The sequence below is a fragment of the Musa acuminata genome, chromosome BXJ2-6 (assembly GCF_036884655.1).
Source record: "Musa acuminata AAA Group cultivar baxijiao chromosome BXJ2-6, Cavendish_Baxijiao_AAA, whole genome shotgun sequence".
Lineage (NCBI taxonomy): Eukaryota > Viridiplantae > Streptophyta > Magnoliopsida > Zingiberales > Musaceae > Musa > Musa acuminata.
The window spans coordinates 2,330,499-2,345,058 of NC_088343.1; the positions used below are offsets into that span (position 1 = coordinate 2,330,499).

The 14,560-nt window shown below is 39.5% G+C and overlaps 3 protein-coding genes across 5 annotated transcripts; 1 reads left to right on the plus strand and 2 right to left on the minus strand.

Annotated features, from left to right (window-relative positions):
- Positions 1-452: 452 nt before the first annotated feature.
- LOC135614230 (elongation factor 1-alpha-like) lies at positions 453-3,307 on the minus strand. Of its 2 annotated transcripts, none has more exons than XM_065111357.1 (3): positions 3,028-3,307; positions 1,742-2,217; positions 453-1,652 (listed from the first exon to the last, which is right to left on the minus strand). In XM_065111357.1, exons 1-3 carry the CDS (start codon positions 3,290-3,292, stop codon positions 771-773), a joined length of 1,623 nt encoding a protein of 540 aa, XP_064967429.1. In that variant the 5' UTR covers positions 3,293-3,307; the 3' UTR covers positions 453-770. The 2 variants fall into 2 exon arrangements, with proteins under 2 accessions (XP_064967429.1, XP_064967430.1); XM_065111358.1 differs by lacking the exon at positions 3,028-3,307 and adding an exon at positions 2,857-2,881.
- Positions 3,308-3,984: 677 nt separating this feature from the next.
- On the minus strand, positions 3,985-9,878 carry LOC135614231 (protein SCO1 homolog 2, mitochondrial-like). 2 transcript variants are annotated; one of them, XM_065111359.1, is made up of 8 exons: positions 9,578-9,878; positions 7,122-7,254; positions 6,910-6,985; positions 5,787-5,993; positions 5,099-5,188; positions 4,873-5,005; positions 4,651-4,775; positions 3,985-4,517 (listed from the first exon to the last, which is right to left on the minus strand). In XM_065111359.1, the coding sequence occupies exons 1-7, from the start codon at positions 9,652-9,654 to the stop codon at positions 4,667-4,669; spliced, it is 825 nt and encodes a 274-aa protein (XP_064967431.1). In that variant the 5' UTR covers positions 9,655-9,878; the 3' UTR covers positions 3,985-4,517; positions 4,651-4,666. The 2 variants fall into 2 exon arrangements, with proteins under 2 accessions (XP_064967431.1, XP_064967432.1); XM_065111360.1 differs by lacking the exon at positions 9,578-9,878 and having other exon boundaries at positions 7,106-7,254.
- Positions 9,879-11,546: 1,668 nt separating this feature from the next.
- On the plus strand, positions 11,547-13,193 carry LOC103986768 (VQ motif-containing protein 22-like). The gene has a single exon (XM_009404861.3). The coding sequence runs from the start codon at positions 12,099-12,101 to the stop codon at positions 12,903-12,905; it is 807 nt and encodes a 268-aa protein (XP_009403136.2). The 5' UTR covers positions 11,547-12,098; the 3' UTR covers positions 12,906-13,193.
- The last annotated feature ends 1,367 nt before the right edge of the window (positions 13,194-14,560 follow it).

The window sequence follows — 14,560 nt, forward strand, 5'->3', positions numbered from 1 at the left end:
GCGTTGCAACAATGATGGGATGGGAGGCAAAACGATCGTTTGCTCTCACCGAGAGGTGATGGTAGCACGACTGCACCACTCGGCTGATTCCATGCTACGAGGGAAGAGAGACTTCGACTTTGCGAAATGTGTCGATGACGATTGTGCACTTTTGGCGCTCAATTATTGGTGTTTATTTATTTATTTAAATAAAAAAAAGCTTAATTTATTTGCTATTTATTTATATATTAATCGGAGTAGGGTTACTTTGGACCCTCTCAACAACAATTATAGGCAACATACATACGTCAAATATTGTATAATATGTATATATAGGCATTTGGATCTGTGATCATCCTGCAGCATGAACATCAACAATCATTTAGTCATACCGGTCCAAACACAGACTCATATATAGCACAACCTCACCATGATTTAAAGGTCCTTTGTCGTCCCATACCAACAACAGCACATAAGACTTCACCCGACAGATTTATTTAGTAAAATATCAGATCATACTACGAAATGGATTCGTGCAAATACGTGATGAGACACATCGCAACTCGCTGCAGATCACAGTTCAGAACATAGACATTCTCAAACTATCATGAGAAATGCAAACAACAACACACCAGTACAACAGGGAGACCTTATGTCTGCCACCGCCTGTCGAGCACCCAGTTCTGCACCCAGACACCAGATACAGTGCCTATGGACTGACAAAGACGACCAGGACACATACTAAGACAGCAAATCACTCCAAATAATATTAACGCAGAATTCTCCTCCCTTCATTTTTTCTTTTGGGCTGCTTTGGTAACCTTGGCTCCGGTGGGATCCTTCTTCTCCACGCTTTTGATAACACCCACGGCAACCGTCTGTCTCATGTCTCTAACAGCAAACCTACCCAGGGGCGAGTACTCGGCGAAAGTCTCGACCACCATCGGCTTTGTCGGAATCATCTTCACCAAACCTGCATCTCCATTCTTGAGGAACTTGGGTTCCTTCTCCAGCTCCTTGCCGGATCGCCTGTCAATCTTGGTCAGAAGCTCCGCAAACTTGACAGCTATGTGAGAAGTGTGACAATCAAGAACGGGAGCATAGCCATTCCCAATTTGACCGGGATGATTCATAATGATGACTTGCGAGGTGAAGTTGGCAGCCTCCTTTGCTGGGTCATCCTTGGAATTCGAGGCAACGAAACCACGCTTCAGGTCCTTTACAGCAACATTCTTGACATTGAAACCAACATTGTCACCGGGAAAGGCCTCCTGAAGGGCCTCATGGTGCATCTCCACAGACTTAACTTCAGTTGTGAGACCTGTAGGACCAAAGGTAACAACCATACCAGGCTTCAGGATTCCAGTCTCAACACGGCCTACAGGCACAGTTCCAATTCCTCCAATCTTGTACACGTCCTGCAGGGGGAGACGAAGGGGCTTGTCCAAGGGTCGCTTGGGCTCTTGGATCAAGTCAAGGGCTTCCAGTAGAGTTGGGCCTTTGTACCAGTCAAGGTTGGTGGATCTCTCAATCATGTTATCGCCTTCAAAACCAGAGATTGGCACGAAAGGAATCTTCTCCGGATTGTAACCAACCTTCTTAAGATAGGACGAAACCTCCTTGATGATTTCATCATACCTTGCCTTGGAATATTTGGGGGTTGTGGCATCCATCTGTCATGAATAGAACAAATGTTAAATAAGCTATCCGGTAAAAGAGATCATCATTCATCCAAAGATGCAATCAAACACTAAATTCCTACCTTGTTACAGCAGCAAATCATTTGTCTGACACCAAGAGTGAAAGCGAGAAGTGCATGCTCTCGAGTCTGCCCATCCTTAGAAATTCCAGCTTCAAAACCACCAGTTGTCGAATCAATAATGAGGACAGCACAATCGGCCTGAGAGGTTCCAGTAATCATGTTCTTGATGAAATCACGATGTCCAGGAGCATCAATGACAGTGCAATAGTACTTTGTGGTCTCAAACTTCCACAGAGCGATATCGATAGTGATACCACGTTCACGCTCAGCCTTCAGCTTGTCAAGCACCCACGCATACTTGAATGACCTCTTGTTCATCTCAGCAGCTTCCTTCTCAAACCTCTCGATAACACGCTTGTCAATCCCCCCGAGTTTGTAAATCAGATGTCCAGTTGTTGTCGATTTACCAGAATCGACATGGCCAATAACCACAATGTTGATGTGAACCTTCTCCTTTCCCATTGCAAGTTTCTTAACTGCAAATAGCATGCACATATATCAGTCACGTTTGTGTCGTTAACAAATCCAAAAATATCCTACATATTTTTTATAGCATTATAGATTAAGCAAATCACTGAAAAAGAATAATTATATAGCAAAAATGGCTCCGTTGCTGGCAGAAGAGGAGTAAAAAATAATATTGAAACTATAGAGGTTAAAATAGAAAACTCAAATGTTTGATGCTACAATTCATGTCATAATCTTGACTTAAACTAATCAACGTCCCCCAGATATTGTCACAATGAACCTAATTTTTCCAGTTAAATAAGTAATTCCACAACATAGACCATCATCACCAAGTTCAGAATTGTTAATTCATTGCCTCCTTTTAGTTTACTAGGAACAAAAAAATAGAAAAAAAACTTGCCTTTAATCTACGAAGTCCAATGACATCAACAAAATAGTAAAAATTCAAGCACAAACCCTTGTAAAAAAGAGCCTCTAAAATGATCTGTAAAGGAAAACTGCAACCCATGAGCATCGTTCTCCCATTATAGATATTATATTCATATGTTCACACTAAGCAATTAAATCATGGATCGCTAAGGTGAATCACTAAGATCAGTCAAAACCAACAGCGTTTCTCATCCAAAAGAAAGCGTTTCAAATCCCTCCTTTAACATGAGGTTCCCCCGGAACGTCTCGGATCTAGGACAGAAACAGGATCACAAATCACTAAAGATGAGAGAATTACCACAGGGTCAATCAGAAAATTCGAGGCGTCCAAATCGACCAAAGAAAACTCTTAATAATAATAATAATAATAATAATAATAAAGGCCTCACCACAAAGACCGAGAGAGAGTAGGAGGAGAAGAGCAGAGATCGGCGGCGGCTTCCTCGACCACGGATGTCGCGATGAGAGTGGTGTTCGAACCCTAGCTGCTGGATACTTATAGCCTACTCGATTACCAAAACGCCCTGATGCTTCTATGGGAAACGTATGAGCAGAAACGTCATTCCACTGACACAATGGGATACTTGATCCGGATCCGGGTTGCTTTGGCTCCGAATGATGTAGATATCGGCAGGATCTGCGCCGTTGGATCATAATCGGAAGGTTATCGATGGCTTTGGTGTATGTTATGGATATTGGACCAGCACGAAATTATCGGATCACTGTTAACACCATGTCATGTCGAAGTCAATCTTTCTTAATTGCAGTCAAACATCATGATTTCCATCAAAACGAAAAATACACAAAATCTAGCAAACATGATGTCCAATGGTGGCCACCACCACCTAACCGCTACATAAAGATCACATGGAGGCACCGTTGTTTGCATGCCAAAGATTTCAAGTTGTACTCATCATGATGACATCTTTAGACTCGTGCATACATAAGATGCCTTCTTTACGGCCATATCTACACTTGGGTTTTCGTTTTAGTAAACATGCCACAACATGAAATTTCTGGCACATTATTAGAGTCTATAACTTGAGCTACACATTGCATCCAATTCACCTATTCCTACTGTTTGTGTCTTCTATCTATCACCATTTTTGTATCTTCTCCATTCTCCACAAACTCTTTTGATGAAAAGCCAATTTTGGCTAGCTACTCGTATTCAAGATCTCACCTTTGGCTGCTGCCCCTGTCAAGATCCAACCTTGGATGCCTGCTTCAAGTTGAGTTGATCTCTGGTGTTATGTATATGATAGAATCGAATCTAGGACCATAAGTTCAATTTGTGATGTGCACCAGTGGCATTTTCCAATGAATACTTGTGTAGTATATGGACATCAGAAGAACAGAAGCACAAAGCTGCTCATATTAAAGGCAGATCACTAATATCAAAGAACAAAGTGAGAATATTCTCAGCAAAAGATAAGAGGGGATATAAGTTGTCACTCTTCTATCACCCTTTGTATTTGGTATTGCTGCCTCCAATATTTCCATCTCTGCATCAAGCAATGAGATTGCTAGATTAAATATCACCATACTAGTATACATCCGCAAAATAATTGCATGTGAACCATGAAATCCATTATGTGAAGAATCAGCTTCAGCACATTTAGTCCCTAATTATATTGAACTCAAGCTGGGAACCACGAATTCTGGAATTGTTCACTCCTAATGTTGCAATGTGAAGAACAATCAATGTTTACTAGAGCATGGAGAAAAAGAAAGCATGTAAGCCATCAGCATGGATGTAACTTGAGAAACGCAGTTGCTTCTGCCAACTATGTAATACCACAACCACACAAGGTCAGAAGCTGCTTCAACTCGGTTTCAACGCATAACTTGGAATCTTGGATCATCCTTTCCGAAACAACTGAAACAATGCACCAAGTGATCCACATTAATGAGATAAAGGAAAAAAAAAAACTAAAACTACCAAGAAAGCATCGCATACTTGCAACAAGTTCAGTGTTGCCGACAAAGAAATGGCACTTAAGAACACTTACAATAGTAGCTATTTGGTCATCTTGATGCCTTGTTCACCTCCATCATTATGGCATCAGCCAATTGTCGTGCATCATACTCCACCCCGAAAAACCTGACAACCTCCATGTTGGGATCTAACAGGTACCTGTCATTACAAGATGTTGTATCATCATGTCCATGTTTAGCAGTCAATGATACTCAGCATGACTCCTACCTAAAACTATCAGATTTAGGAGCATTACATGTTGTTTGAAGATTCAACAAGATAATCTTGGCCTTCTTCATCAACTTTCCTAAAGAATACACGATATTCCTGTGCCGCCTGTCTTACAGAGGATACAGGACCTGTTAGTCCTATAATTCTTGGATCAAATTCTGAAATCACACAGAAAAAGAAGTGAGAACTTGAGTACAGCAAAATCACAGAACCATCTGAGGAGAAAAGGTAAGAGGGATCAAACAATTAACCTTTTAGGTAAGCCTTGACTTGAGCACAGGTGTCACGTTGAGGATCAATGGAGATAAAAACAGGTTTAATCTTGAAATTGTATTCAGACTCTGCTTACAGGTAAATTTCTATCAACAATGATCATCAGCTATGCTATATCACATAACAAGGAAAAAGAGGAAATAAAGTCACATGACAAGCTGGTTAGAATACCCACACACTTAACCCTTTATTAGAGAGAAGAATTAACATCTTTCAGTACACATATGGATCACTTGTAGATAATGATAATTACAAACCACTAGGTTAAAGCTCAGCTGCAGCATTATTATTTATTCAGGACATTCAAATAGAAGAAGTGTTAAATGTCTGCCCTTTTTTCCTTATCAAATCAAGACGATCAGGCTGAAAATTTTCTTGTTTTATGGTTGTACAGATGAAAAAAATTAACAAAAGATCATACATTCTGACAAATCATCCAAGTTGACTGATGATTTTATAGAAATGTGTGAAGGGGTTTATTTTCACCATAATGACACTTAACACATAACACATAGACATTCTACATGGGCCTTATCAGCGACGTCCTACCTCCAGCAAAATTAGACATATTTATCATAAAAAAATACAACTAATAAAAACGTCAGACTCAAGTTGTTTCAAAAAATGTTTTAAAGCTACCAAAAGATATGCAAGAAAAAAATTCACCTAATACTTTAATAACATCAGCCATCTTTTTAACTTCTTCTGGTCCAACATCAGGTGACGAAGTGTACCCAAAATACATGAGTACCCAATTTCCCTGGAAGGTTGATTCAGTTACAGAATTATTTTCAGTATCGAACAGTTTGAAGGGCCCTCCAATTGCTGGTCTGTTGACATTATTCCTCTCGTAAACAATACTTTGTTCTGAACCTGTCAATAATATGTAGATGAGACAGTTACTGGTAAAATATCTCACTGGAATATCTGAAAAGAAAAAAATACGGATATAATAAAGACAAGATCCCAACTTTTTCCTAAAGCCCTTGCTTTAAATTTATCATTGTCTTACTATATCTATCAACAAGATGCAAGGTCCCAATTATCTGTGGATGACTGCATAAATCATGTGTTAACTTGTAATAAAGAAGAGTATGCACAATGAATACATAGTTATAGTAACTTAAGCATACATATTGCTCATTTTATAATGAGTTAAATGTTATGCCACTGATACTTTATTATGTGTTACATTAACTTTTGGTATTGGTCCTTGTCTAGTTATTTGGGAGTACTAATCGCTTAAAATCATTCTGATATAACAATAATGGAAATGTGATGATTGATGCAGTAGAATTCATTAGGTTACTTGTCTGGAGCCAATATAGTTCTTGCCCATATTCAAGCAGTATATTGTGTTTGATAAGAAGTTATGGCCATGGCTCATTTAATCATTCATTCTCATTAACTATGATGATATCTTTAATAACCTAACAATGTGCCTGTTTTTCTTTCTTTCTTTGTTTTTGTTGTTGCAAATGTTGCAATGGAATTTGACTGTAAATCTAAAGCTATCAGATGCATAACTGCACAATCTAAACCAAATAATTTTGCTTCATAAAACCCATTGGATGTCTCAGAAATAATATACATATTGCTCAAGAAGGAAGATAAGTAGAAGATAAGGTCATTATATTTGCATCTAGATTTGTTTCAGCTCTTAAACTGATCAATTATAATGGATGTTCAGATAGCAAAACTTAAATATTGTCATCAGAAAAGCAGTCAAGCAATTTTTTTTGGCAGAAAACAACATATCAAAGATTCCTAATAACAAAAAGATTTTTACCTTTTAAGATTGCTCGCTTTTCATCATTATAATGAACATACAGGCCAGTTCCAGCGATCAATAATACCGCGGTGGGCTGTGAGAAATCCAATACATCAATTCAATCATGATACATCCAACACAAAATAACTATTAAGTATACAAAAAGAGACAAAAAAATGACTTCAGTATCTATCATCATAAACCAAATTGGTACTTTTCCATCGGCGTACAATAACATAAGCTATCCATGACCGAGAAGCCAATGGCTCATCATTTTCTAAAACTTGTTTTGGTAGCTTATGATTCCCGAAGTTTGATCCATTTGTATAGCACCGAGGTTCGAATTTTTGAGAAGGATAAAACCTACAGCAACATGAGCACAATTAGAAATTTCAAATATGTAATTAATATATGGATGTTCTTGGGCAAAGAAAGCATAGTCACTAGCAAACTCCCAAACAAATCATTAGCAATATCAATTTATACAAGAATCTGTCACCAGAAGTAAATCTTGCATCTTAGAACCAACAAAACCAGTCATGTTTCATGCAATTATACCCACATCTTAATAAGATGCATCTTCAGCACAATTTTCTCATTCGTGGTTCACCTTGTTCAAAATTCACCTCATTTGACTTGGAACCTCTGATAGGAGGTACCTGTCTCTTCATTCCAAAAACTTTAGTTGGACATGCCACCATGGTTGACTGCCTCCACCAGACATTCATAGAAGGCAATGTCATCAACCATGGTAGCATGTGCCACCATGGTACAAATGCCTTCTTTAGATATTCAAATGTTAATCAAGTTCCATTTATGTTAATTAAGAAAAGCTGTGATTCCAAATTGAATAACCACAAGAATAGTAAACGAGGTCACAAGTGATTATCTCTCCAACGATTGTTTCTGTCATCCTTACATAGCTTCAAGGTGCACATATCCATGACAAACCTTTTAGCAATATCAAGGAAAAAGATGGGGTACAAATGTACGATAGACCTAGAAAAAAATATGGCATGAAGTGCCAGATGTTTTGTTCTTTGTTCTGCCAAAGTAGATCATCATGAATCAAGGCGGAGTAGAATAGATCATATATGAAGACCTTGCAGAATGTGAAGAACCTTCAAAGCTGTCTCACTTCTCTCTTGGAGGCCACTAGTTTGACATCACATGATCACAAGAGCACCTCCCCCAGTTTAGACCTAAATAATGTTACAATCAATGTGATACCATGATTAGTTCCACTTCGGATAGATATAATTCTAGCTCATGTGGCTTTTTGGGCTTGGATCAAGAAGAATATAATGTCATAGTAACAATCTCTCAAGGTGTACATGCCGCATTAAGACATAATGTAACAGCCCAATTCGGTATGTCCCTCATCAAAGCCCACCCACGATTTAATTATTCCCTTATCAGGCCAACCTGATAGATTTGACTAGTATACGAATTTCTACTCACCCCAAAAGTAGGAAATTATAACTACTTGTTCCAAACTCTCATGATTAAGATGAGTTATATTTATGTTAATTAAGCAAAGCTGTGATTCCCAATTGGATGACCCCAACAATTGTAAAGCAAATTGCAAGCGTATATCTTCCTCCAATAGTTTGCTATATCATCCTTGCATAGTTTGGAACTTAGTGCACACATATCCATGACAAACCTTTTAGACTTATAGAGGAAAATGATGGGTTACATATGCATGATAAACCTACCTTTTAGTTTTCTAGTAAATATAATGCTTTGATTAAATATAATAAACCTTGATAAAAATATGGCATGAAGTGTCAGACAAAAAATACCACTTGTCTTTATATGAAAGTAGACGGTCATGAATCAATGTGGAGTAGAATAAATAAAAAAAGATCCATAGAACTTGATGAATCTCAATCATCTTTCATCTCAAACACTGTCTCATGTTGTCTGAAGGCGTCTAGTTTCACATTGAAAGAGTATCTCCCCCAATTCGGACCTAAATAATCTTGCAATCAATGTGATACCCTGATTAGTGCCACATTGTATATAGTATGGCTTAGATAGTATACGAGTCACTACTGACCTTCAAGCACTTTTTGAATTTTGTGTACACCTTTTTTTTTTTTTTTTTGGCTTAGCCCATGTAGTTCTTCGGCCTAGATCGAACAAATACGATACCAAAGCAACAACCTTTTGAGGTGTATGGACCATATTGGGACTTATCATATGTAGTGCTACTCATGCCAAGAGAAAAACTTGGTGTATTTCTATCCATCCCAAGAGAGGAACTTCTAATTACTCCTTTATGCAGGCTTGGCCCACGTGGTTTTCACATCAAGGTCATGATACATAGTGCATCCCCATGAATTTCCGCACTGGCAGGGACAAATAGCGTGGTAAATATAAGCAGCGTGATAGGCAATAACACCTGTGAAAACTCGTATCACCCATGTAGACTCTTGACCCGTGCGTAACTTTGAATGGACTCGACAATAAAATTAGGTAATTACATGTTATTAGTCTCGAATCAGGGGTGGCTTATGACTCTAGCTTACAATGACTCACGACCCACCTCCAAGAAGCACCTTTTGAGTGCTCTTTCTGGACCAAATCGAAGGAATTAACGCAAACACATGTCGGGCATTGCAAGCACAACCAATCAAACAAAGTACGATAGACAAAAAGAAAAGATAAACAGACTAATCACCGAGGTCGCCAGGGAGAAGGACTGGAGACGTTGAGCGCCGAACGAAGCGACAGGCTGCAGAGCGCGGAACGGATCATGTCGCCGGAGAGAAACCAAAACTGAAAAGAGAAGCTACCGGCGGAAACACAGGAAGGCGCATCAGGAGAAGAGCTCCCCCATCTAGGGAATAGGACAATGACTCAAAGAAGAAGAAGAAGACGCGAAGATTTGAGCTTCTCGGCAAGAGCTCGAGCGCTCTCTCTCTCTCTCTCTCTCTCTCTCTCTCGCTCGCTCGCTCCGCCTCTCCGGGGTCTTAAGGCGTCGCATGGATCGGCACTCCCACCAGAAACCCAATGGTGGAGGCCCAAGATCCACTTTGTCAACGGATCATTTTGTTACGGGACCCGTTAAGGATCCGCATCCGACCCGATCTAAGAAGAGTAAACGGTAAACCATTCGTTTCTCGATCGTTCATAATCAGCATCGAATGAAAGATAAACAACATATTGGGAAGATCCAAAACCGACCCGAAAAGCTTAGTGGATGGATCCCGTATCGTTAGACCCGTACCCGAAAAATCACGTTGCTTCGGACCAGGTTCGCATGCCATATGATTTCATTGACTCTTCCCTCTCGGGGGCCAAATACATGACTTGGTGCTCAAGACAAGCCTCACTGTTTATATAATAAGCAATATCATCATACAATGTGAATACTTTTATTCTTCCCCCAAACACTTTCTAAGGAAAGAAATAAAAGAGATTTACATTGAAGTTTATGACTCTAATTCGAATTGATTTCTTTAAGGGAAATCAAAACCTCATGATCTATATGTTTTGAGCTAATTAGATATTAGCTTATAATTAATTATTCTTAATCTTTTAATTTTTATATTCAGTGAAATATTTAATCTCGTTTCTTTTCATGCCATTAAAGCTATACTGATAGAAATATCATAGAATTTTTCATTGAATACGTATTAATTTTGTTTCACTTCGATTTATCATTCAGCATACATGGTATTTTCATCAGTAAAATCGATATTATGAAAAGAAAATAAATATTTTACTTTCGTAAGTATAAAATTTATAATATAATTTAAAAAAAAATCAAGATATCAAAATAACTAATTACAGATAATAATATATAATTAACCTTATTTATTTTCTACGTCGACCAAAAATGGTCAACTGAACTGCGTTAAACTGCTGCGTCAGTAGAAGTGTTGCAGCAACTGCTGAGTTCTCCAAATTGCCACAAGTTTTCTGCAGTTCATGCTGAACTCAGTTTAACATAATATTTTAGGATTCTGAAATGTTGTATTCTAATGTAATGAACAGCAGCCTTCTAATTCAATTTTTCCTAATTTAATTGATTTGCTAACTATTGATTTGAAATTTAGAAAATAAATATTTTAGCTTCAATTTACTAAGAATCATTTAGGTAAAGATATTTTTAAAATAATCATAATTTAATACTAAAACTAATTATTATTTTATTTTAATATCTTTACTTAAATGGCTCATACTAAGATATTTATTTCCTGAATTTCAAATCACACATTAGGAAATCAATTAAAATAATTTAATTTGGAAAATTCAAATTTAGAAAGGGATGGATAAAACATTAGAGGAAAAAAATATGGAATTTTAAATAATTATATATCATACTATACAAGAAATAACTCCAATATGGAAAAGCTAATTCACTAGCATTTTTCATGCTAAATCTCCCCATACGGAACAGATTAGAAATCCCCATCTGCTTTGGTATTTGGTGAGGATTGTGAGGAACAATATTTATATTCAACATCAGCTTAAGAACATACATCATCTGTGAGGCAAGCAGCTCGTAAGCATATGGATATAAGTCCATCCGCGTGACAAGTCAATGCGACTTATCAACCGGTGTGTGTCTCTCTCACCACCGTACGTTTGTGGTGCATTATCCTCATCATACGATCCATGCCATGACATGGTGTTCGAGTGGGCGCCATTCCATGAATGGTCAATGTGATATGCCAATCAAGGGATTTCGACATGGACCTAACTTGACATGGAGAGAGGGAGTGTGTTAGGCTCCATTGATGGCTACGTATATATGGTATGTCCGAAGATGTTGCATGCTCCAAAAGATAAGGTTCCACTGGACTACCATTGAATTATACTCAGGTCAGAGTTGGTCATCCCATATACAAACTGTGTCTGATCCAACGATATGATGAATCAAGTAAATGATGCACATATTTGGAGATAAGTGCATATTTGTATTCTTTTAGGAGATACTTGTCGTGGAAGGAAGCCTAAGTTTGACACTTTCTTCTCTCTCTCTCTCTCTCTCTCTCTCGTTTCCAAACCCCATGAAAGATCCATGGTTGTTCTCAAACACTTGCCGGCTTTCAACCAAAAGCTCATCCAATAAGGCAACGAAGCTGAGAACTCTTCTTGCTCATCTCTGCTGCTGTCTTCTAAGGATCCGCTGATATCCCTTTCTCTCTCTCTCTCTCTCTCTCTCTCTCTCTCTTCCAATTCTTGTCTGTTTAATGGACTCAGCTAAGAGTAGCAGTCTTCAACCGTCCGGGGGTGGCGACGATGAGTTTGGTTCTCCCGCCGCTCCTCTGTCCGCCTTCTTCCGCTCCAGAACTGCCACCTCGGACGCCGCCACCTTGCAACCATCACCCTACTACTACGGTGACCACCACTTCGACTCGCTCTCCACCCGTCCTTTCACCAGTTTCCCCTCCACTGTAACCTTTTCCTCCTCACCGCCATCTGCCGCCGTCTCCCATGGCGCTGGCGTCGGTGCATCACCGGCGCAACAACTACCTGACCAGTCTAACGTCGCTGCTGCGACACCTGCGACGGAACGGAGCTCTAAGAAGCGGTGCAGGGCGTCACGGCGTGCCCCGACGACGGTGCTCACCACCGACGCCTCCAACTTCCGCGCCATGGTGCAAGAACTCACCGGCATCCAGTCCTTCGCTGCCTACCCCTCCCCTTGCGCCGGCGCTCGCCTTGGCCTCTTCCACTCTGCCGCTGCCTCCCGTTCCTACTCTGACCCTCCGCTGCCGGCGTCCTCTTTCTTGCTCCCTCGCCCCTTCATGCAGAAGGTCCAGTCTCCTTCCTTCCTTCCCATCTCTTCTACTTCCCCTGCTCATTCTAGCTCCGCTGTTACTGCCATTAATAGCATCTCCAATGGCACCACTAGTAGCGATGGACATCGTTCATCCAGTAGCAAAAGCTACCAACTACGTTCGTCATCACATATTCTTCTGCAGCGAGAAGTATATATGAAGGAGCAACTGCAAGGCGAAGATATGATGGAGGAGATAAAGAAGAGGTGTAGATAGCCAAAGAGGAGGAAGATTGAGTTACTGCTTCAACCTAATTGGTTTTGGTGTTGACACAATGATTAATGTGCTTACCTTAGCTCTTGCCGTAGATCTCCAGTGAGATAGATATCACATGAAGATTATAAGAGATGTGGTGGTGCAAGGCAGTAATGAGATATATATATATATCTCATGTGTACCATGTTCTGATGGAGTGGGAATGATTGGTGAAGATTGTCGAGGCCTCATCACAAACTAAATTGCCTGCTTGCTTCACCCCTGTTTGTGAAGAGCATCGAATGCCTATTTATGCTGTTGTTTTGTGGTCCTAAAATACTTTGGGTTGAACTGTGATGTGATGTGTGTGTGAAATGATGTCGGGTTGCTTGCCGCTCGCAATGTCTCGATCAGAATTAAAAGATAAGTTTCTTCCTTTAAGTCTGAATTAACAGATATTATAACAGATATTAAAGTCTAAAATAAATTATTAATATAATAATATATATAATTTAAGTTAATAATAATAATAATAATATTATTATTATTATTATTATTTCTTGTTCCCTTCGGTGACCTCGCAGCGCAAGTCGTCAGTGCAGGAGCAAGCGAGGACGCCTCCACTGCCGGCGGTCACGCCGGAGCAGAGGCACGCTTTTGCTCTAGCCGTGGCCTCGATGGCAATGGCGAAGGCGACGACTGCGATAGCGCAAGCGGTTGCGAAGGTGGCTTGTCTCATCAGGCCTTCTGCTAGCTTCGTCAAGGAGCATTACGTCGCCATCGTCATCCAAACTGCCTTCGAGGTTATTTGGTATATGACTCTTCGCACTCTCTCCCTCTCCTTTTCTTCTGGAATCCAGAGAAAGCTCTAAGGGAGGCTTGGGTTCGGGTGTGCAGTGGAAGGCGAGGAGGGTGCTGCAGGCTTTGAAGGGGCTCGTGAAGCTGCAGGCATTGGTGAGGGGGCACAACGTCCGGAAGCAAGCCAACATGACGTTGCGATGCATGCAAGCGCTAGTGAGAGTGCAGGCGAGCGTGAGAGACCAACGCATGCGGCTGGCGCAGGAGTTGTCGGCAGCGGTTTCTCGCGGTAGCAACAAGTCCTCCTTCAACTGCAACACCTCCTTCTGGGAGTCCAAGCACCTCCAGGAGCTCGCAGAGAGGAGATCCATGGTAACTAACATGTCCCTGAGAAAACCCAAGCTTTCTTTTCTCGTTATGTGTCTTCCTTATTTGGTGGAATGAGCAGTCTGAGGGACGGGAGTAACTTTTAACATTTAAGCTTACTAAAATATGATGTGTTTATAGAATAGTTTTTAACATTTAAGCTTCTAAAAATCAGAGTATCAACCTAAAAAAATGATCCAAATGCTTTAGAACAACTTTCATTACATCCAGATGGACCATTATAATGACATTTCTAATTTAGAGAATTATTTCAATATTTTCTGATTTATTTAGAATTTTGTATAATTTGTGACTTTTAGAATTTCTTTATATTTTTTCTATTTTTACCATAATATTATGTATTTAAGTAATTTTTTAATATTTGAGCTTCTAAATATGTTCTAAAGCGATCATAAAAAATTAGTTCAAAAAGTCAACTTTTAGTATTTGATATTCTGATTTTAATTTGACCTCAAAATCAAGGTATCTACATAAAAAAATGATTCAAATAC

What these genes read in the sequence shown, in the direction of transcription:
- LOC135614230 (XM_065111357.1), bottom strand. Translation starts at nt 3,292, where the DNA reads ATGATCCAACGGCGCAGATCCTGCCGATATCTACATCATTCGGAGCCA. An exon ending in ACTCTCTCTCGGTCTTTGTG is followed by an intron (nt 2,218 to 3,027) that starts GTGAGGCCTTTA and finishes TGCTATTTGCAG; the next exon opens with TTAAGAAACTTGCAATGGGA. An exon ending in TGATTTGCTGCTGTAACAAG is followed by an intron (nt 1,653 to 1,741) that starts GTAGGAATTTAG and finishes TATTCATGACAG; the next exon opens with ATGGATGCCACAACCCCCAA.
- LOC135614231 (XM_065111359.1), bottom strand. Translation starts at nt 9,654, where the DNA reads ATGATCCGTTCCGCGCTCTGCAGCCTGTCGCTTCGTTCGGCGCTCAAC. An exon ending in AAAGCGAGCAATCTTAAAAG is followed by an intron (nt 5,994 to 6,909) that starts GTAAAAATCTTT and finishes TATTATTGACAG; the next exon opens with GTTCAGAACAAAGTATTGTT. An exon ending in TGATGTTATTAAAGTATTAG is followed by an intron (nt 5,189 to 5,786) that starts GTGAATTTTTTT and finishes ACCTGTAAGCAG; the next exon opens with AGTCTGAATACAATTTCAAG.
- LOC103986768 (XM_009404861.3), top strand. Translation starts at nt 12,099, where the DNA reads ATGGACTCAGCTAAGAGTAGCAGTCTTCAACCGTCCGGGGGTGGCGAC.